This window comes from Equus quagga, chromosome 8, assembly GCF_021613505.1.
Source record: "Equus quagga isolate Etosha38 chromosome 8, UCLA_HA_Equagga_1.0, whole genome shotgun sequence".
NCBI lineage: Eukaryota > Metazoa > Chordata > Mammalia > Perissodactyla > Equidae > Equus > Equus quagga.
The window spans coordinates 70,198,442-70,220,485 of record NC_060274.1 but is presented as its reverse complement, the minus strand read 5'-3'; the positions used below and the strand labels follow the sequence as shown (position 1 = coordinate 70,220,485).

Genomic DNA, 22,044 nt, shown 5'->3' with positions numbered 1-22,044 from the left:
ATTCTGCTCGCATACCTTTTCACTATAGGACATAAAATTTTATTTCATAAATACACCAAATGCAATGTATCTAAGTCTTTATGTCTATATTATATCTAACTAAATCAGAGAAACAAAAGGATAAAAATGCTAGCAGAAAAAGTCTCATGGGAATCATGCAACCAGGAATAGAGATAGGTGTAGAGATAGAAAGAGGAATCAAGAGAGACTACCTCAAGATAGTTGACAGTAAACAGGCTTAGATAATACCCAGCTACTTAGATTTCATGTGCAACACTACATTTTGAAATATAACCCAGAGATATGAAATTAAACCCACTCTCTCAGAATGTCTGACACAATTCTACTTCAAGCCATCTCTCAAAAGCATATTAGGCAAATTTTACTGCAATTTATGGGGGAGAATAGGAAAAGGAAGACCTGATTGATATTTTCCAAAATTGTGTTAGGCAAAGATTTTGTTCAGTTACAAGTATACTGTAAACTATGTTTGTATACTCTCAGTTCTGTTGACCTTAAACAAATAGACAGCCAGTTATTTCCTCAGCCAAAATGGGTTTGTTTAGGATCAGCAAAGAATTACAATTTGGGGTCTGCAAGTGTCGTGAGCCCGGTGCAAGTTCCCAGCAGCAAAGGGAAGAGAAACTCTTTTATAGAGGGGAGGAGGAAGTTGGGAGGGCTATTGTAAACTAAGAGTTCAAGGTGTAGTGGTTTTTCATTGGCTCCTTGTGACAGTCTCTCATTGGCTGAGTTTCTTGCTGATCAAAAAGAGGAAGTCTTTCTTCTTCCTGTTGGGCTCTGCTATGGCTGTAGGGTATGAGATGTCCCTGGCTCCAATTTAATGAGGTTTCTGTTTATTACTTTCTACATCCTATCAACAGGCAATCCTTGCTATAATAATAAAAAACAGCCTAAATACATTCCCACATTTTAGAAGTTTGCTTGTTCTTATTCTTTGTCAATTAAAAATGATTTCCTTTTTTTCTGGAGAAAATGTCCTGGATATTCTCATCTCATCTTTTTAAAGTATATCTCTAATTTCATAGAGAACAAGTCAGTGTCTCCTAATATATTTCTACAAAGACCATGCTGCTTTTTCTGCAGGCTTAAAGAGAACAACACTTGGCCCTCATACCACAGACCAGAGGAAGTGATGTCAGGGGCTATATCTAAGCCAGATATATTCCATGTTCACCTTAGGGAGCTGGTTATGAGTTTGGATGTTTCTGTTATTTTTTTATGTGTATGAGAAAATATCCATTTCTAGAAAAAATGCATGAACAGAAATATTTTTTCAGGAATTTTGAATCTAGTGCAGTATACCTATGTCTGACCAATATAATTTTATACCTGAAAATGATGTGTGGAAGAAAAGATAGAAAGTTTTTAATGACTTCTTTCTTCCTCCTTAATCTCAGAAGGACTTTGGAATCATTAATTGGATAGAGAGTTAACTTTCTCTGTGGCCAGTTTTGGGAGGAATCTATTCTTTTTTTTCAGTTACACAAATTCCTAGAGTTCCTTCGTTCTTTTCTGTTACCGTTTTCTTTTCAAATTATTTTTTCTTGTTCTTTGTCCCGTAGGCAAGGGAGCATCTCGAGGTTCTGAATATATTGGGAGATTTGAGAGGTGAAAAGAAGTATAGAGTTTACTACTGGTGTGGAATTACTTAATTTGTTTTGATTTTTCTATTTTTTAAGATGATGAGCCCTGTATCAATAATTAAACCTGTTTGATGAACCCTGTATCAATAATCATTGCTGTCACTCAACAATGGGTAGAACATGAGTACAAGCCCTAAGAAATATCACAGGCATATCTGGACCCAAGGCCCAATTCTTAGGGAGAAAAAAACTCAAATTAGGTTTCTTGGTGCTAAAATTATTGAATTTTTTGCAGAAACAAAGATAAATTTTATATATTGCTTTTGAATTTTATCCAGGTGCATATGGATTTATAACTTTATTGGAAATAATAATATATATGTACATATATATGTATATATTGAAGTTGATTAATTATTTGTAAAGATCAGGTATAGCTTTGGGTTGTTTTTTATTTAACTGTTTTATTGAGGTCATGTTGACTTACAACACTGTGTAATTTCAGGTGTTCATTATTATATATCAGTTTCTATATAGACTGCATCGTGTTCACCACCAATCGTCTACCTTCCACCCATCACCATACATATGTGCCCCTTTACACCTTTCACCCTCTGCACTATGCCCTCCCCTCTGGTAACCACAAATCTGTTCTCCTTATCCATGTGTTTGTTTATCTTCCACATATGAGTGAAATCATATGGTGTTTGTCTTTCTCTGTCTGTCTTATTTCACTTAGCATAATACCCTCAAGTCCATCCATGTTGTTGCAAATGGCACTATTATGGCTGGGTAATATCGCATTGTATATATATACCACATCTTCTTTATTCATTCATTGATTGATGGGCACTTGTGTTGCTTCCAAGTCATGGCTTTCCATGTCTTGGCTTCAGTAGCCTTGGTTGTTTTTTTTTTAATTTGAGGAAAATTAGCCCTGAGCTAAATGCTGCCAATCCTCCTCTTTTTGCTGAGGAAGGCTGGCCCTGAGCTAACATCCATGCTCATCTTCCTGTACTTTATATGTGGGACGCCTACCACAGTATGACTTGCCAAGTGGTGCCGTGTCTGCACCCGGGATCCTAACTGGCCAGCCCCGGGCTGCCGAAGCAGAATGTGCGCAATTAACCACGGCGCCACTGGGCCAGCCCCCAGCCTTGGTTTTATTTAGACAAAAATTACAGTCATGTTTTTTAAGTAAGAGAAATTAATTTAAGAATAATCTCTCAATTCAATATTTCATGTTAATCGAGTCATTACATCTTTGGTTGGTATATTCCCTTAGAAAAATTCTCAATGTGTTTTTTCACAAAACAGGTAAAGAACAGCTAGGCTTAAATTTGGCGCTGTCTTCCTGTCACTTGGACCTTCACCGGACGCCATCCTGTGCTAATGGAACCTGTAGCCATGCTTTTGTGCACTACACTGCTGTGACGGATTGTACTCAAGATGGAGATAGAGTTACAAACATCGTAGTGGAACCTATCGTGAATGAGGATTTCCTGTGGAACAGCTACATTCCAGACAGCATCCAGGTCGTCAAATTACAAAAATATGTTTTCAATTGAAGCTTTAAAATAGATATGTGTATTTTATCACTACACTTTGTAAACTTTTCATTTCAAAATTATTTTATGTTATTTCAGGTTTTAAATGATCCAGTATTCAATAACTATGATAAAAACAATAATTGAAAATTCGTTGAGATTGCTAAGCAATTTATTGTATGTCACTAAATAACGATAGTAATATTTACTGAAAATATCTTTGCTTTTAAGATCAGAGTAAAGGATGTCCCAACTGCTTACTGCTATTCATTTACTGACCCACATATAATTACATTTGATGGCAGGTAATTTCCTGAAAGTTTTTTCTTTTAGCAGTTTTTGTTTCTTTTGGATTTTGTTGTTGATTTATTTTAAGCATCATCCTATTATATTATTTCTTAGTCCTAGTCACTGAAATTTAGAAAGGAAGGGATGTATGGACATCAGTGGCTTGTTTCAAAATATTAACTTATTTGTGTGTAATGTTTTTGCCTTAAAATCTAGTCCTTAGTAAATATAAGGATTAGTTGTGAGGCTGAATTTGTAAAAATAAAGATTCTTACAAATACAGACAATTATTTTAGCTTACCATTTATTTGTTTTTAATAATGGTTAAATTATCTGCTCTAGAGATATTTACTGTACTGCATTTCCACGTGATTCTGAAACAATCTTTAAGGTTGAGGCAAAATGATTACACTAACATGTTAAAATTATTTTAAAATCTAACCAGTTCTAATTCATGGCAAGGATATTCAGGAAAAAAAAAAAAGCTATTGTAGCCATTATGAATACCTGGATATCTGCCTAAAATACAATAGGCAAAACAACTAAAAACTAATATAAGCTGTCTTGCTATTAATATCTGCATAGAAGGATTTAAACTTAGTTATGCTGTTCTGGGGAATTCATGATTTTAAGATGTCCCTAAAGAAAATGATAAGAACACCTCATTGTTGAGTCAAAATCTTCTCCATTCTTTCTTAAAAATTGTAATACGATCATTGTCACTAAAATTATTTAATACGAATAAACAGATATAGAATGCTTCCAGTAACAAATTATACTCCAGAGGTTTGAACAACCATTGAAAAGTTGTAGGAACTGATCCCATATGGGAGAATCCTTTATGGTTATAACTAAAAGCTAGGAAGCTTTAGTGGAAAAACCTCAAGAAATCATAGTGGTGATTACTTTAATTCATTATAATTCAACAAGATCACTTGTGCAACAACTCAGGGACAAACCATGTTCTGAGTGCCAAAAGTATGGCAGTGAACAAAACAGACAAATGTTCCCTGCTCTCATGGAGCTTACCTTTGTATAGGTGAAGAGAGGTATACACAGTTAATAAATATAGAGAGTATCTGAGGAAGACAGATGCTATGAAGAAAACGAAAGCAGTGGCAGAAAGAGAAGTCTGGAAGTAGGGGTTGACTGAAGCAGTGAAATGAAAGAGAATAGTAGTAAGAGAGATTCAGCTGTTTATCACCACATTGTTTCAGTCAATGCTCTACAAATAAATGCTAGAGATAGATAAAGCTAGCAGAAATAAAGATTTTCATTCTTGCATCAAAATATATTGAATGTGTATAAATAAACTTAAATACACATTTTTGGTTTATAACTATTGTGATATTTTATACCAATTCTTAATGCAATTGACTTTTGTTAACCATAGAGCATATGACAATTTCAAGACTGGAACATTTGTGCTTTATAAGAGTGCGTCACGTGACTTTGAAGTCCATGTACGTCAATGGGACTGTGGAAGCCTTCAGTATCCTGTGTCATGTAACTGCGGGTTTGTTGCCAAAGAAGAAGGTGATGTAGTTACTTTGGATATGTGCAGTGGTCAGCTACATGAATCACAGCCGTATTTATTTGTAAAGAGCCAAGATGTAACCAGCAATATCAAGATAAGTGAATCTTACTTAGGAAGAAAAGTCACAGTATGTATTTTCATAACTATTAAAAACATTTTTCCTTACTTTCTGCAGATTTGGGATTAAAATCTGAACTTCTTTTCACCTCTATTAAATTAGATGCTATCATTTTTCACCATTAATTTTTTTAAAGAAAATAGCTTTTAAATTAACACAGATTTTAGAAGGAATAAAATTCTTTTCACTTACCACACACAAATAGACACAACATAGTTAAAACTTTGTCAAATCTAAGCTCCTTTATTTTAAGATTTCAGTATGATAACTTGGTAAGTTAATCATAAAAATTATTTTTGACAGTGTCTAATAAATGGTATATTAGACAGAGATGAAATATATAATTAAGAAGAAATATTCAGGAATAGCTAGCCAATTGAAATGAATACAAATGGTTCTGTCTCAGGAATAGGCTGGTAGATACTTGTATTTTAAGGTCATCTTCTTGTCATCTTCCAAAAAGGTAAATTCCAGGTGAATAAAATTTAAATTTAAGAGAAAGTAGTAGAAAATGTAGGTGAATGTTTTTATAACGTTGAGGTGAACAAGAATTTTTAACATAACGTCATATGTTTGAATTCCATCATCCAAAACCAAAATGCAAATTAAAAATTGGGAAAATATTTGCTACATATAAAACTTACAGTCAATAGAGAAAACACTCCTGTGCCTCACTAATGTATAATGGGCACTGCAATTAAAAGGAGCCAATAATATAAACAGGCAATTCACAAAAGAAATGAAACTGACAAATATGTTGAAAAGTACAAATAACAACAAAAATCTGAAAACCTCAGCCTCATTAGTAATCAAAGAAATGCAGATCAAACATCTCTCATACAATATTGGCAAGAGTAAAAATAGTTACAATCTTTCCAGAAGACACATATATTATTTATATATTTATAAATTGAATCCATGCATGTTATTTTGTCAAGAAATAGTAATTTTCTTTTGAAAATTTATCATATTAAATAATTAAGGATGTGTGTAATCCCAATGATGTTCATTGCATCTCTCCTTATAAGAGGGAAGAGTTACAGTAAATCAGTGATGACTAAAAGAGTTTAACCAAAACCCTAAATAGAGCGATGTCATATAATAGAACACTTTGTAATCATGAAAATTTTGGAGTAGAAGTGTATTTATTGACAGGCAAGGATATTATTGTAACATAGGAGAGGTTTTCGAAGAATTTGCACCAAGATCTTAACATTAGCTACCTCAGATTGAGTAGTAATGTAAGATTTGTTTGCTTTTAAAATAACTTTCTGTAATGAACACTTACATTTTTAAAAAGAAGTGCAATTTTTAAATTTGAAAAATTAAAAGCGAAGGGGAGACAGAGGAAGAAATACAGGTGGTGTATCTTCAGTGAGTTTTGGAAGACTGTTTCTCAATCCATGCGTCCAAGACCCTCGTCTGGGAGAGGTGATACTCCTGTGGGGAGGATCATAATTAGACAACACAGACTATTAAGATAATTCAACAAACTCCCCTTGCTCTCATTCCCAGCTCCCCAAGCAATGTTCTGGTTATAATTTGCCTTCTGATTCTGTTTGCCTACCAGCAGCAAGAGAATGCTGATGAGCCAAGGAATATGTACTCCTCGGGAATTGTATTTATCTGTGTAAATTAATTACTCAGCAGTCTAGTTCTATGTTAAATTATTATCAGAGACATTACTTGGTACACATTATCCTCAACATTTATAGCTGTTTTAGTTGTATAAAATATTGCACTTTGGTTTAAATTATTTAAAGAAAGGAGTTTGGACAATATATCTCAATAAGAGAATCAATATGAAGATCAAATTTCAAGTCAGCAAAATGCAAAAACCCATTATTTTGACATATAGCATTAAAAGGAAAGTTGTAGTCTAAAGAAAATTGGTATTTTATTCTCTTTTTATATTGAAGGAATAAATGAGTTTGGTTTTTATTTCTTAAATTATAGTTTTTTTTCTTAATCCGTATTAAATATCATTTAAATGATAACTTTTATTTCTGTATTTTAGATCTGGTTTTCTTCTGGAGCGTTCATCCGTGCTGATCTTGGTGAATGGGGCATGAGTTTAACAATCAGAGCCCCTAGCTTAGATTATGGAAATACTTTGGGACTTTGTGGCACTTTTGATGAGAACCCAGAAAATGATTTCCATGATAAAAATGGGATCAAAATTGATCAAACTGTTAATAATTGTGTTGCTTTTATTAATGAATGGAGGTAAGAAAGTAAATTATTTTTCATTTGTGATTATATTAATATTAAATTTAAATTTGTGTAACTCAACACTCTTCTTTTTTTGCAACACATTCCTGGGAGAAAAATGTTCTTGTCCAAATTACTATTCTTTTTTTGGTTTCCATCTGGAAGGATTTTACCAGGAAAAAGCATGTTTGACACCATGCCAATTTCTCTGCCCTCACCTGGAAAACTATCCTATTGTCGCTGCTCATTGGACACACTTTCATTGTATCCATCTTCTAATCATCTGGATAGTGGTTCTCAATCAGAAATTATTTCACATTGCAAAGACCTCCCACACATCAAATTCTCTTCCTTGATACCAGAACTAGATGTCACCTCTGAATATATTAATTCAGAAGCTCTTGCCAGAGAGATAAACAAGCATACACTTCGAGAAGAAAATAATTTGAGTTACTTTCCTCAAGACAAAAAGCATGTGAACCTAACAAAACTGGATGTAAATTTACAAAAACATCTTGGGAGTGAAAAACGAGGTGCACCAAAAACTGTGGACAATGGGAGACGCACATGGGACCAGGGGGGTCACAACCAAGAAATGAGGTGGGATCGACAGCGCAGATGGAAACGGCAAAGCTTGTATGAGTTTCCTCCATTTTTTGCTTTCCAAAGTCTCAGCCAAAGTGACCTAGAAGAGTTTGCTTATTTCTTCCCTGAGGACCATGCTGAGGATGTCCACCAAGAGTTTGTCCCCACGTGGCCCACCCCCTCTGGCCTCACCGAGTACAGCACCTTGGAACTGTGTCAGCAGAAGCTAGCCAACTCCAGTGTAGGAAGGCACTGCCTTGCCTTTCTTGGCAAGAGACTAGACAGTGTTATAGATATGTGTGTTAAGGATGTTCTGCTAAAAGACGATCTTAGCTGGGCAGAAGCAGGTGTAGCCCTGTTAGAAAATGAATGTGAAAAGAGGATTTTGGAAGAGGGGAGATTGAACACAGAAGAATACGGCAGGTCGATGGAAGACATTCTCTTGGTATTAAAATGCCCCAATTTATGCAGTGGCAACGGGCAGTGTATGGAATGGGGGTGCGCATGTTCCCCGGGCTTTAGTTCCTACGATTGCAGTGATTCGCACGGTAAGTAAATACTCTCCAGCTTTGGTATTGTGTATGTTATTTGATCATGAAAACATCTTTGTTCTTTTTTACCTTCACTATTTTAACAGGGTTTATTCAGATTATGTAGGAAAAAAAACCTCAAATTATATTAATTAATACCTCAATAATTTCCAGAAGTGTCATATCCTATTCAGAGTAAAAGCTGAAGTGCTTATAATGGCCTATATGGCACAATGTCATCAGACACACGCTATCTCTGGAAACTCATCCCCTACTACTGTCGCCGTCACTCATTGCACTCCACCCACTTTGGTCTCTGTGCTGTTCCTTGAAAATGCTGAGTTCTCTTGACCTCAGGGCCTTTGCACACAGCTGGTCCGTCTACTAGTAGAGAATAATTGCTTTTCTAGGACTTAAATTTAGTATTTTATAAGCACTGTGTTTATAATATTTTGCTAATTATATAAATTTGCTAATTTTTTTCTAACCCATCTATATGGTACAAACTATTTTGTGTCAATACATTAGAGAAAGAAATTTTAAAAAGCCGTTTTGATTCCATTAACCACTAAACCAGTAACTCCTGATTTTCCTCCTACCGCCACCATCCTGCCTCCTTCCATCTGCAGACTTTTCCATTTCAGTAAATGCAAACTTTATTCCTCTAACTGTTCATGTTAAAAACCCATAGTCATTTTGACTTTTCTTTTTCTCTCATGTGTCATTTAATCTATTAGCAGCAGCTTCAACTCTAGCTTCAAAGAATTTCATCTCTTTTCCTGCTACAGCCTTGATCAAGGCCACCATTCTCTCTCACCTGGATTATTATAGATTCTCTCAAAGTTTATTCTCCATGCAGCAGCTACAGCGATCCCTTTTAAATGTAAATCAGATCATATTACTCCTCTACTTAAATACCTCTAATGACTCTCCATCTCCTTCCGAGTAAAAGCCACAGTCCCTACCATGGCCTAGAAGACCCTACAAAATCTGAGTCTCCTCTCTCACCAAATTTATCTACCATTCCCTCCATAGCTCCCTCCAGTGTTCTCAAGTGATTGCTTTGCTGTTCCTCTAAGAGGCCAAGCCTGCTCCTACCTCAGGACCTTTGCACTTACAGCTGTCTCTCACTGGAGCATTCTTCTACCACGTCTTCATGACTGAATTCCTTCTCTCTGTTCAAATATCATATTATCAAAGAATCCTTCCATGGTCGTTTAAAATAAAGTACCTTTTTATCACACTATCTCATAGTCTTTGTCTCCCTTAATGTAGTTAATATACTTTTTCTCCATAGTCTTGAAAACACGTATGCGATACATGTTTTGTTTTGGTTTTTTTTTTGCTAGGAAAGATTCATCCTGAGCTAACATCTGTTGCCAATCTTCCTCCTTTTTTTTTTCCCTCCCCAAAGCCCCAGTACATAGTTGTATATTCTAGTCATACGTCCTTCTAGTTCTTCTATGTGAGCTGCCACCACAGCATGGCTACTGATAGACAAATGGTGTGGTTCCATGCCTGGGAACTGAACCCAGGCCGCCAAAGCAGAGTGTGCCAAACTTTAACCACTAGGTCATCAGGGGTGGCTCGATACACTTTTAACAACATCAAATAAATAGAAGTTGCTTAGTAAATATTTGTTGAATATATGAAAGGGAAACTAATACATGTTTTTTAAAATTTTCATAAATATTTTTAGGTTCTGAGTACACATAACTTATGATTTTGTATCCTATTGTCAGTAAAGTTATATTCACTTAGATTTTGCCAATACTTAGACAAAGGACTCAATTACTTTTACATATTGTATTTATCTATTTTGACAACCAGATCTTGCTTATATAGGTAGTATATGATCTGACGAGATCAGGCACGTTCAGGGTGATATGGCTGTAGACGGGTAATGTATGATCTTACTAAGAACAGCAATGTTACCATATGAGGGTCAGTTAACTCTGACTGCTAGATGAAATTTTTCTTTCTGTGACTGAGAAGTACACTTAAGATTATGGTAGCTTACAGGACAGCAATAATACATTAAAACATCAACAATACTACAATGGCAGCATACTTAAATTTTGCTAACTCCTTTCTAAAGCTTAAACTAAGGATTTAAAAAATTTTAATACATTATATTGTTAACTGCACTATTTTATTACAAAAATATTTTTTCTTTAACCCATCTACATGGCACAAACCAAAATGGCAAAATGAAAACACAGGCCATTATAATAGTAATTTCTTAATACATGACCTTAATTGATATCAAATATTATTATAACATTAATTAATTAATTAAACTTGTATATTTAGGTACAGTAGTACTTCAAATACAATTTTTGTTGGTTTGATGGTGGATACATTTTTAAATACTGGATTACTCTTAACATTTAATGGTTTAATTAATTTACTAAATAATATTTGGGGCAGTCTTTGAAATACTACTTCACTTATTTTTAATTTGGGCCTTGAAAATAATTAGTTTTTTTCTGTAACTGAAGAATATATGTCCTATTTTGTTATCACTTTTTCCAAAGACAAAGCTCCTGAAATTATAGAACTTGAGAATGCTGGATTCTGTAATGTTCGAAAATACAACTGTATGATGGTGAGAGTTTTCGGTCAAGGCTTCAAAGAATCACCTTCGTTTAAGTGTGAAGTTACTAAACTGCAGGTATGTTCATTATAGACTTGAAAAACAATTAAGTTTATAGGTTATTCAGATTAATTTTGTCTTGGAATAACTTGTTTTTGCAATTAGCAACGTATTTCCAAAGATGTCATATCCACAGAGAGCTGAACAGGAGAATGATTAAGTTACTGAAACTTAATATTTAGAAAATATTTACATGGGTAAGCTGAACACGTAAAACCATAAATCATATTTTAACATTCTTCTTACTTTTTCTCTAAATTGATGAAGCCAAATGTGATTCCAAGATTGAGAATGTACAAGAGGAAATAGCTTTTGTACGTGTTTTTATCAAGTACTTATACTTGATATATGCTTATTTCGAGATTTTATGAGTAGAGCCTTTCTAAATGAGCCATGAAATATTTTAATCCCAATGAAATAATAAGATACAAAATTGAAAATGTAATATATGTATAGTTTTATTCACTTCAATATTACTCAAGAGAGTACATATTATATTGTTCTTGGCAGAATAAATCATATGACTTCATGCTACAATTAAGTGATTGGCCAAGAGAGAATTTTATGGGTTTATATTCTCTTGGAAAGTACATTTTGTACTCACTTTCAGATATATTTTTTGCTGTGATATTTATTCTCATACAACCTCTTTCCTCCAAACATCTGATAAATAAAAAGTACACTCTGGAATTCTCCAGCACGCTATACAGAACTATAGAAAGAAGCGAATGTGTTCACTAGCCAAAACCAAACTTAGAGTAGCTGTTTTCTTTCCTACCCTCTTCAGAGTGTTCATATATTCCATTTGTAATACAGCTGGGCTTATTTTTTGATATTTTTATTCCGTTTTGAATTTCCTCCACACTATCATTGATTTTTGTTATTTACTTTAATTTTGAGTTACATAAATTCATTTGAACTAGCTCGAGCAAAAAAGACATTTATTGTGAGGATTGTACGTTTTTCATAGACTCAAGGATACGAATGTGCCTGAATTCTCAGGAAAAAACTTGAACTTGGGATTTGAACCCCCATGAAGACTCAGTCTGTGTGTATCTGTATTGTGCGGGTATATCTGTCTGTCTCAGTTTTGCTTTTGTGTGTTTGTGGCTTCATTTTTCGCTGTCACTAGAAAGGGTGAAATCTTTCTCTACATAGTGAAGAACATGGCCACCGACAGCTCTATAGCTTTGTATCTTACAGCTCAAGCCACGAGAGGCAGACCGGCCCAGCATCTCCTCCACACAAAGTTAAAATATCCGAGTAGTCTAAGCATTGGTTCAGCTTAACTCCTGACCGTACACGTGAAGTCAGGGAGGTGGGTCATATAAGATGAGAAAACCTATGGGAACCACGTTGTTGGAGGGAAGAAAGGGCAGTTTCAAGTAGAAGGTGAGAGGTTTTCAGGAGAAATAAGGAAGTTTCTGGGCAGAAAATCAGTCCATTATGTGTCAACTCCATAGTCAAATGTGCCTCCTCTTGTACAAAAGTCATTATGTAGCAATCCATTGTCTATGGCCAAAATTGATAACTTTTTTGATTTGAACCTGCAAGAAATGCGTGAGTCATTAGAAGTGGTTTACACTGAAGGTGTACACATTTTTCAGTATTCTGAATAAAACTCGCTATCGATATCACTTTTGTTTCTTCATTATATATTCCATTATAACAGGCATTTATTTTCAAACTCATATTTTGATTATGTGTAATTCACTAGCAAGATATTTTTATAAATTAACAGAGGTTGATTGCTTTCTCATTCTGCCTTCAGTATAATAGCAGTAAATGGGTCCTTGGAGAAGCTGTCTACGCACATACTGTTTTTCAAAATAGCAGAACTGTTGATTGTCAGCTGCCCGCTGATGTTCAGCAGTCTGGTACTATGGACCTGATGGGTGAGAAACCAATTGTGAAGTGGCAATTAAAGGTAAAAAGAAAAGATATCCTCGTTCATATAAACAAAGTAAATATATGTATTAAAATTTCATAATGAATTTATGAAGCTACACTTAAATTATCTTATTATAGAACTACATCTTACAGGTATCTAATGATGGTTATAGGTTCAGTAATCCCAAAATAATGATCATCTATGATGGGGCTTGTCAAGTTTGTGGTCTCTATGAAAAGGACTCATGCACTATAAAGGTAGGTATCTTTTCACTTAGTTTCACACTTACACCATGGGTATTTTCATTTCTCATGGAGTTGGTATATTAATGTAGTTCTTTTGCCTTCATATTAGAAATGCTAATAAAGAAAAGCCTTCCTCCAGTTTATACAGGTTAATTGAAATTGTTACTCTGCCTGTAACTCTTGTTGAAATGGCAAAGGAGAGATTTCTACCTTTAACATTTTGAAGTGGCATGGTGTTTATTCCTAAAAAAATCAGAAAAGGAGATTCAGATTGAATTTTTCCTCTACATACTTTGTGGTTTAAGTAGTAATAATGATTTTCCAATAAGACATCTCTTCATGATTACCTGATCTTTGCAGCAAGTAACATGCATTTGGGTAGAGTTTGTGAAATGTGTAAGGCTAACACTTTTACAGGGAGTTTTCTGTGGCAACTAAATTCACTGAACCATGCATACTTGCACCACTTGAGGGATTACAGAACAACACAGTTTGAACTGAATCCTCACAGCAACACCCTCTTAATCTATATCCAGTCTACGGGATTTATCCACAGCTCTCTCACATGTCTGTTGCTGATTTAACAGGTACCATGGATCTAATATCACACTCTTCAAAATGCAGGAGCATATCAAATAATATTTATGTATATGAAAATGATAAATCTTATTATTTTAAACTTTTAAATCCTTTTTTCCTCAAGATTAGCAATCAAATCATTTCAATAAGTAGTCTCTGGGGTTTGCGCCATGGCCGAGTGGTTAAGTTCACGCTCTCGACTTTGACGGTCCTTTTTCCCCGGTTTGGATCCTGGGCGCGGACATGGCCCTGCTCATCAGGCCATGCTGAGGTGGTGTCCCACATAGCACAACCAGAGGCACTCACAACTAGAATATACAACTATGTACTGGGGGGCTTTGGGGAGAAGAAGAAAAAAATTTTAAAAAAAGAAGATTGGCAACAGATGTTACCTCACGTGCCAATCTTTAAAAAAAAAAGTTTCTGTTTTTGAGTTGTTTGACTTTTATTTTCCCTCAAATGTTCGTTTCCACATGTTCTACAATAAGTACTTTAAAAATGTTGTTATTCATGGTTATTTTATCCTCTTGGGGCTATTTTGTTCTTATTTTTGTACAATAGCCCAAGTGATGTCAAAGGAGATTTTGTAAAATGAGCAAAGTTTTTATGTCTTGAACAAAATTTGATCTTCTTTCCAGGTTAAAAATGATTGCTACATTTAATATTATTTCTGTGCATTCTTTCCACTATTTTGTGTAATGACATACATTATCAAGTGTGGATAATTATGTCATGGATCTGGTCTAGTTTTGCTATGTTGATAGGACATAGTGGGCTCCTAAGGGAGAGAGGATAACCATAAACTAATGTGAGTCTATAAGATGTGCAGAGGGAAAAAGTCTGTTTCATTTCTTTATCAATAAAGCACTTCCAGCATGAGTTTAGCAGTAAAAAAGACGAAAAGAGAAGTTCTATTCTGTGTTACTTATAAGGTATAGGTTATAATTGCACAGAAGTACAGTTATATGCATTTTCCTCTATATTGATCAGTTCCATTGTCATTTACATATAAAGGAAATGACTTGTTTTCTAACATGCTTTTATGATTAGGAGATATAAAAAATATTTCCTAATCAAAACGGACATAATATGTTTTCATTGGAATCATCAACATGTATGCGCTATCCTTCTATGTAGTTCCCCCCCCGCCAAATACTATCTATAGCTGTATCCTGATTGGTATTTTCCTCTTTTAAAAATTTCCATTAGGAAAATGTTTGCATTATCGATGGACTCTGCTACATTGAAGGTGATAAAAATCCTGCCAGAACTTGTTTGATTTGTAGACCTAAAATTTCAAAATTTACTTGGTCGATTTTAGAAAGTAAGTTATTATTTATTAATTCAAATATTTCCTCTATAAGATATTTTTAATTGATTTTAAAACCACAAGTTACCATATGTTTAACATGAACCCTGTATTTAATTTAGCATCTTTTCTAACTGCATAATTTACTTTGCTTGAAGGAAATATAAGATGAAATGTTTTTATTTTATATAATCTCTATGATTATACTATGCTAGAGTATGGGATTTTTATTTTAATATTTGGTTAGGAAAGCAAAAGTGAATTATTAATGGAAGAAATGGAAATGGTTAATTCAGCCACACACAATTTGTGCAAGTCACGGAGCTACCAGCAAAATGGCCTCTCAAATATTACGTAAATGCAAAAACATCCATCAGTCTAGGTCGGTGGGTTCAGTGGAAAGTGAACATGACTTTGAGACCAAAAGTCTAAATCCTGTTTTTAGTATTAGCTATTTTCAGTTTTGTGACAAGGCATTTAACATTTAAGTTAAAAGGAGATGATTTTTCTAACATGCATTTATGCCTGTATTCATCACCTGTTAAATAAGATGTTCTGGACGTGATAATCTATAAAATGCTTTCCAGCCCTACCATTTTGTGACTCTATGAGTATAATATTAGGTACAGATAGTTTCTAGATAGTTTGTTCCACCCAAAAAATACCCCAAATTATAGTCATATACCATATAATTTCTTTGCTTCCTTAAATACAGCTATGTATGATTCCACCTAGGTGTCCTGCACATTCTCTTTCCTCAGGCAAAAGACCAGGCATCTTAAGATACAACAAGATATCATTACTCCCTGGCCCCATGTAATTTTATCTACAGAGTGAGAAAACCTTATATTTATACAGTGCTTTGTAATATCACTATATATGTTATTATATGTGCAAATTTCATTACTGTGTTAGACCATGAGTCAGATGACTCATTGCTTGGGTACAAGACTCATGGGATATTGTGAGAAGACAATGGAAATCTGGGGGAGAATTTAGTGCAAGAGACAAGGGAAACACAATATAATCTCTGAATTGGTGTCTATGTTTTTAATGGCTTTGCTATGACTGATTCGTCATAGATAGACAATGTTCAGAGATATGAGGGGTCTTGAAATATCATCTGTTCCAAGCCCCTCATATTGAGGGGTGAGGAAATTAAAATTGGTAAATTATAAGGATATGCAGGGGCAGAAGGGGAGCCAGAACTCAGTCTCTTGGCATCAGTGCTTTGTCGATGCAGAGTGTTTGTGCCCAGTGCAATGAAAAAGACTATTCTTTCTAGCTGTTAACCCAGTTGGCAAGGAAGAGGGGTATTTTCTAATATGACGTTATGGAAAGGTGTTTTAAATCATTTCATGAGTATAAAGGGAACTCTTTCTGTCTTCTGAACTAACCACCATTCCAATGGGTGAGCTTGGCCGCCAGAAGGACCTCTGAGGAGCAGAGGATTGGTGTGACTAAATGGCTCCCGATTATTATAACTGGGGTGGCAGGTACAGCAAGAAAAATTCAGGGGAATCAAATGAACAATTCTGTCATGGGTACTAAGGGAGAAATCGAGCAAAGGAGGTGTAGAGGGAGAAAGTGACGCTGAAAAGGATAGAGGGTAAGGAAGAAAGAGTTAAAGAGCAAGCACTGAGGAGTAACTTCAGACAGGAGAGGAGTTGCATGCAATCTGGACCAAGCAAATGTTGTATTTTATGCTGTATTCGAAGTGATTTTACACTTTCACAGCAAAGCTTGAAGTCTTGCACCTTATCTTCAGTTACTTTTACGTTTTCTCAGAAAGGAATTGAATTTATTCAGAATGTTTAAAAAAAGTGAAGGCAGGTAATAGAAATTTTTGCAGAGTTGAAATTTTATCAGAACGTTTTCTCAGTGAGGGCTCTCTATATCACACTTTTCCTTTTCCTTTTCTACACAGATACAAAAGTAGATGTTTTCTCTCTTACAGACAACCAACCCCCAGTGATTCAAATACCGCAAGACAAATTACAGACATTTTATGGGGAGAACCTTGTGTACCAGTTCGTGGCCTTCGATCCAGAAGGCTCTGACATCCATTTTGCCTTGGACTCTGGTCCTGAAGGAGCAAATGTTTCCTCTGCAGGACTTCTTATGTGGAAATCAGAGTCACAAACTCCCCAGCGATTCACTCTACGCCTTAACGATGACTGCAATGCTGAATCTAGAGCCGTGATTGAGGTAATATTTATAATTACATAAATGCCGCTCAATTAATTAACAATATTAATAACTATTTTAAATTTAAAATACAATTTATGCTCTTAATTTGTAAGAAGAACTAAATTATTAAACATTTCGTGGAAAATTAAACTCCCAAACTTTTGAAATTTTTTTGGATGAATTTAAAACCTTAAAGAGAGTCCCAAGTCTAGAGCATGGATCTAAATTACTAATTCCTAGAGCATTTTCTTCTGCACTCAACTATGATAAAAATAAAGAGTGCATTCATGTCTACCTTGGTGAAAGATCTGTGATAAACCTAAGACTGGTAATCATATCCATTTCCTTCAAGTGAAGGAATCTGAGGTGTCAAATTAGAAATTCAGATTATAAATATAAGATTTAAAATAACTAATTGTGGACTATATTTCCTTTTTTTATTGACTATTCTTTTGAGTCTGTCAGTCATGTGCTCTTAATACTGTTTTATTTGCCCTATATTCACTTGAAACTTGGGACACATTTTCACACAGAATAATGTTGTGAAGGGAAATTGTGTACTGTGTCATGTTAACCAGAAAATTCAAGTGACTGTTGACTTTCTACACTTTGCGATAAGTCGGGTGACTAAGTGCTTTCCACTTTAAGGAGCTTTTTTCCAGTTATTCTGCTTGTATTATAGAAATTATGGAAATTGATCATCTTATAGAATTTATATTTCGGCTATGCTCTTGAGAGTCAGCATAACTGCTTTATTAAACTATCTTTTGAAACGTTATTTTACATTAAATATACATACTTTTTTTGCAAAACGTGTGATCTGTTCCTACTTGCACATAAACATACACGCCTACCCGGATCTCTGGGGCACAAACTGAAGGTAATTTTTTGGCAAAATATTCCATTTACTGTTTGTTTCTTTTGCAGGTGACTGTGAGGTCTTGTGACTGCTTGAATGGTGGGTCATGTGTGTCTGATATTAGATTTCCTCCGGGAAGTGGAGCGTACCTGTGTGTCTGCTTGCCTGGCTTCCAGGGTGGTCTTTGCGAAGTGGAGGTCACTGAGTGCCAATCGAACCCCTGTGGCCTTGGCAGATGTATTCGTGGTTTTCACAGTTATTCCTGTGATTGTCCACCTGAGTTTAAAGGTAAGTTTTGGTTTCTCATTCGTGAAATTGGTATGTTAACAAATTAGAAAGGAAAGCTCCTTGGCTTTCCAAGGAATCTACAGATTACTCAAAGAAATGTATGGCCCTGAAAATTTTAGTACACATTTAAAAATTCTAGTAAAGTCATCACAAATACATTTGCTATCCATATCCCTTTTTTATTGTAAATTGCTTACATATACTCTTATAATTTTGCCCATTTTTATAATTTTAATGACAATATTCTATGTCTATATTGTATTTTGTAGGTTCCTAAACATTTTTATCCATATTTGCTAGGTACAGATATATTTAAATGTATTGCTATTGAAATATAATATGAAATAATAAAGAAATTTACCACAGGAAATAAAAAAATTACCATTTAAGAGAGGTTTTATTGATAATACATTAACTTAAAAATATCATGATATAAAGTTAGAGTTGAAATCAAATGAAATATTAGCATATTCATTAATTGTCCTAAACTGTCTGATTCCAGAAACCCCAAATAAGTCCATTACTGACAACCTTTAATCTCTCAAGGCTTTTTAAAAACTCATACCAGTATTTAATTTAAGTAGATACGAATGTTAAGTAAATATGTGGTTATTGAACTGATATCCTTGAAAGCATCTATTATAGATACAACTATAATAGATTTTATTAGATTACATTATAATAAAACTAAGCAGAATATTTAGGTGTCTTCTAGATTTCTTCAGCATTTTAAAATAAAAAATTTATCATTTGGGACTATGTGCTACCAACTACATTTGAAAGAATTCAAATGTTGATTGCTTCATGGATTTTACTATAATAGAGGTTACTGTTATTGCTGACTGTGAATATATTCATTCAAATAAATTGTTAAACATTTCAAAGAGCAACACTTCATCTCAAAAAATTTTATTGACGAAAGGCTGACTTTCCTTGAACACTATAAAATTTCATGGATTTTCACAGCCCATGCAATAACTGGATTGAATTAAGTTGTCCTTAAGCTAAGCAGGCAACCATTCAAATAACTTTTTTAAAAATCACTGAGTTTTTTAACAAAGTACAGATTACTACTGTAATCTGTAATATTGTAATTTTTTGCCTTAAAATATTAATGGCCTTCTTAAGTCTTCTTATTTATAGGGAAAATCTTATGTACTTGAAGTGTCTTGTTTAGTGTTAAATAGAATCTAATTAATGACTTTATATTTAATTGTACAGTAAATTTTTAAAACAATGCACTTCTCTCCTGTTAATGTACAACAGCTTTTTTGGAGTTAGCAGGACATATGTAAAGAGTAAAAGAAATCAAATAATGAGCACCTGATTGGACATATAATGTTTTTCAAATTAAATAATTTGAACTCTCAATCTACATTATGTTTAGGCAAAAATTGCCAGGAAGATGTTGATGAATGTGACTCCAGGCCTTGCTTTCCAGGAGCGGAATGCCTCAATACCTTTGGTTCCTATCATTGTGGTTCATGTCCAAAAGGATTTTATGGTGATGGAAAAATATGCCATGGTAAAAGTCCCTATTTTCTACCATGAAATGTTTCTTGCTGCATTTAATTAATTCAAATTACTCAGTTCCATTCTCTTTTACTAATGCATTCATTCAGTATATATGCATTAAGTGTCATGCACTAAGCTAGATGCAAAAGATGCAGAAATATATAAGATATGTCCTTTGACCTAACAGATTGAGTATAATAGCAGGGCATATGACATATAATCACATAGTTCAATATGGTGTTCTGCGTTTTTTGATAGAAGTGCCTAGAGAGAAGAGTAGGAATACTCCACAGGGAATCATGTCTACCTGGAGGGATAATGAAAAGTTTTTAAAAAGGTGTCACTACAGCTAAATCTGATGCATCTGATCAAGAGAGAGAAAGGCTTTTAGGCAGAGTAAACAGCATGAGCAAAGGTACAGAGGCATGTAACAGCACAGCACTACTTGGGCACTCTGAATAATTCGGTGTGTTTGGAATATAGAGGGTAAGGGGGGCAGCTACAAGAGTTGAAGCTAGAGAGGTAGCTAGTGGCCAGATCACTGAGAAACCAGGAGAAACATAATAAGGTTTGGATTTGAGAGGGTCTTTTTGAGAGCAGCATGGAGGATGGAGCACTTGCAGGTAAGGAACTGTGTAAGTTTGAAGGTGAGAAAAAGAGTTAAGATAGTATTACAAACATATGGGAAAGACATGAAGATCTGCTGGCCTAAGATGAGGAGACATTGGATGAAAGAGACACTAAAGAAGCAAGTTGTCAGTGATTGGGATTAGCAAGGTGAGGGAAAGAGTTATTAAATTTCAAGTGATTGGTTTAGGTGAATGAGTGTGTAGAATAGGCATTTATATTGCTGTGGACTGAATTGTGTCCCCCTAAAATTCACATGTTGAATCCCAAACCCCCAGTGTGGCTGTATTTGGAATAAGGTAGCAATTAAGGTTAAATGAGGTCTCAAGGGAGGAACCCTGATCCCATAGGATTAGTGTCCTTATAAAAGGAGACACTGGAGAGTTTACTGTCTCTCTGCTATGTCAGGACACAAGAAGGTGGCTTTCTGCGAGCCAAGAAGAGAGCTCTCACCAGGAACTGAGTGGGCCTGCACCCTGATCTTGGACTTCTCACCCTCTGGAATGTTAAAAAAATAAATTTCTGTTGTTTAAGCCACCCATCTATGCCATTTCATTATGGCAGCCTGAGCTGACTAAGACACAAGGGACATATAAGGAAGAAACATTGGTTTTGGAGGGGAGAGATAATAAATTCAGTTTGGATACATAGAGGCTGAGGTGACTATGGACTCTCCAAGTAGAGCTCAGGAGAGGGGATTAAGTTAAAGATACAATTCTTAGGGTCATCAGTCATGGATGAAATTGCCCAAGGATAACACTTAGAACTAGGGAAAACGGGACAAAAAATTAGTGGATAACAACATTTTAAAAACTTAAAAAATAAAAGTAAATTATAGAAGACAAGACAGTGTCTTATATATGCTGCTTCGGTATCATTAAGCGAATGAGACCCGATTTTGAAGACAAATATATATAAATTATGTAATATCACCTTGTGCTTCAAATTGGGCTGGGCGTCTCTAGCACTGAAACTAATAGACTTGAGGAGCACAGTACAGGATGGTAAGGGGAGTTCCCTACTGGTTCAGCTACCCACATTTCCCTCTAAACATCTAGTCCCAAACACTCAACAGTATCACACCTTCCACTCTATGCACTAAAGTGATCTAACAGCTGTCTTTTCCAAACAGAAGCCCATTCTCTCAATAAAACCTTTGTGGAGTGGAATTTAAGAGGAAAGCAAGTTGAATCAAATCCCATTACACATGAATGACCAATAAATTTCTTAACTCTGTCAAAAGCACTTGTGTATTTTAAGAAGATGCTTGTTAACACAAAATAATTTTTTGTTGTTGTTGGTATTGTTGACTTAGTTTTATAGTAGGTACCAGAGCCAATGACTGTAAAAGTAGACACAGCACAGTTCTTATTCTTGAGGTTGCTTACTAGTGGAAGAGACACAGAAAGGCACAAAGAAGGACAAAGTTCTGTGGGAGAACACAGGTGGACGAAATTGATTGCGT

At 34.8% G+C, this 22,044-nt stretch overlaps 1 protein-coding gene across 1 annotated transcript in view; it reads left to right on the top strand.

The window, feature by feature from the left end:
• Nucleotides 1–22,044, top strand: part of VWDE (von Willebrand factor D and EGF domains) — a 68,946-nt gene that overhangs the window by 26,291 nt on the left and 20,611 nt on the right. The window contains exons 8-18 of the mRNA XM_046670202.1: nt 2,922–3,139; nt 3,383–3,456; nt 4,833–5,103; nt 7,112–7,320; nt 7,471–8,438; nt 10,958–11,094; nt 12,848–13,003; nt 13,120–13,224; nt 15,001–15,115; nt 17,058–17,308; nt 18,218–18,437. Coding sequence (XP_046526158.1) covers nt 2,922–3,139; nt 3,383–3,456; nt 4,833–5,103; nt 7,112–7,320; nt 7,471–8,438; nt 10,958–11,094; nt 12,848–13,003; nt 13,120–13,224; nt 15,001–15,115; nt 17,058–17,308; nt 18,218–18,437 — 2,724 coding nt within the window. The remainder of the gene's footprint in view (nt 1–2,921; nt 3,140–3,382; nt 3,457–4,832; nt 5,104–7,111; nt 7,321–7,470; nt 8,439–10,957; nt 11,095–12,847; nt 13,004–13,119; nt 13,225–15,000; nt 15,116–17,057; nt 17,309–18,217; nt 18,438–22,044) is intronic.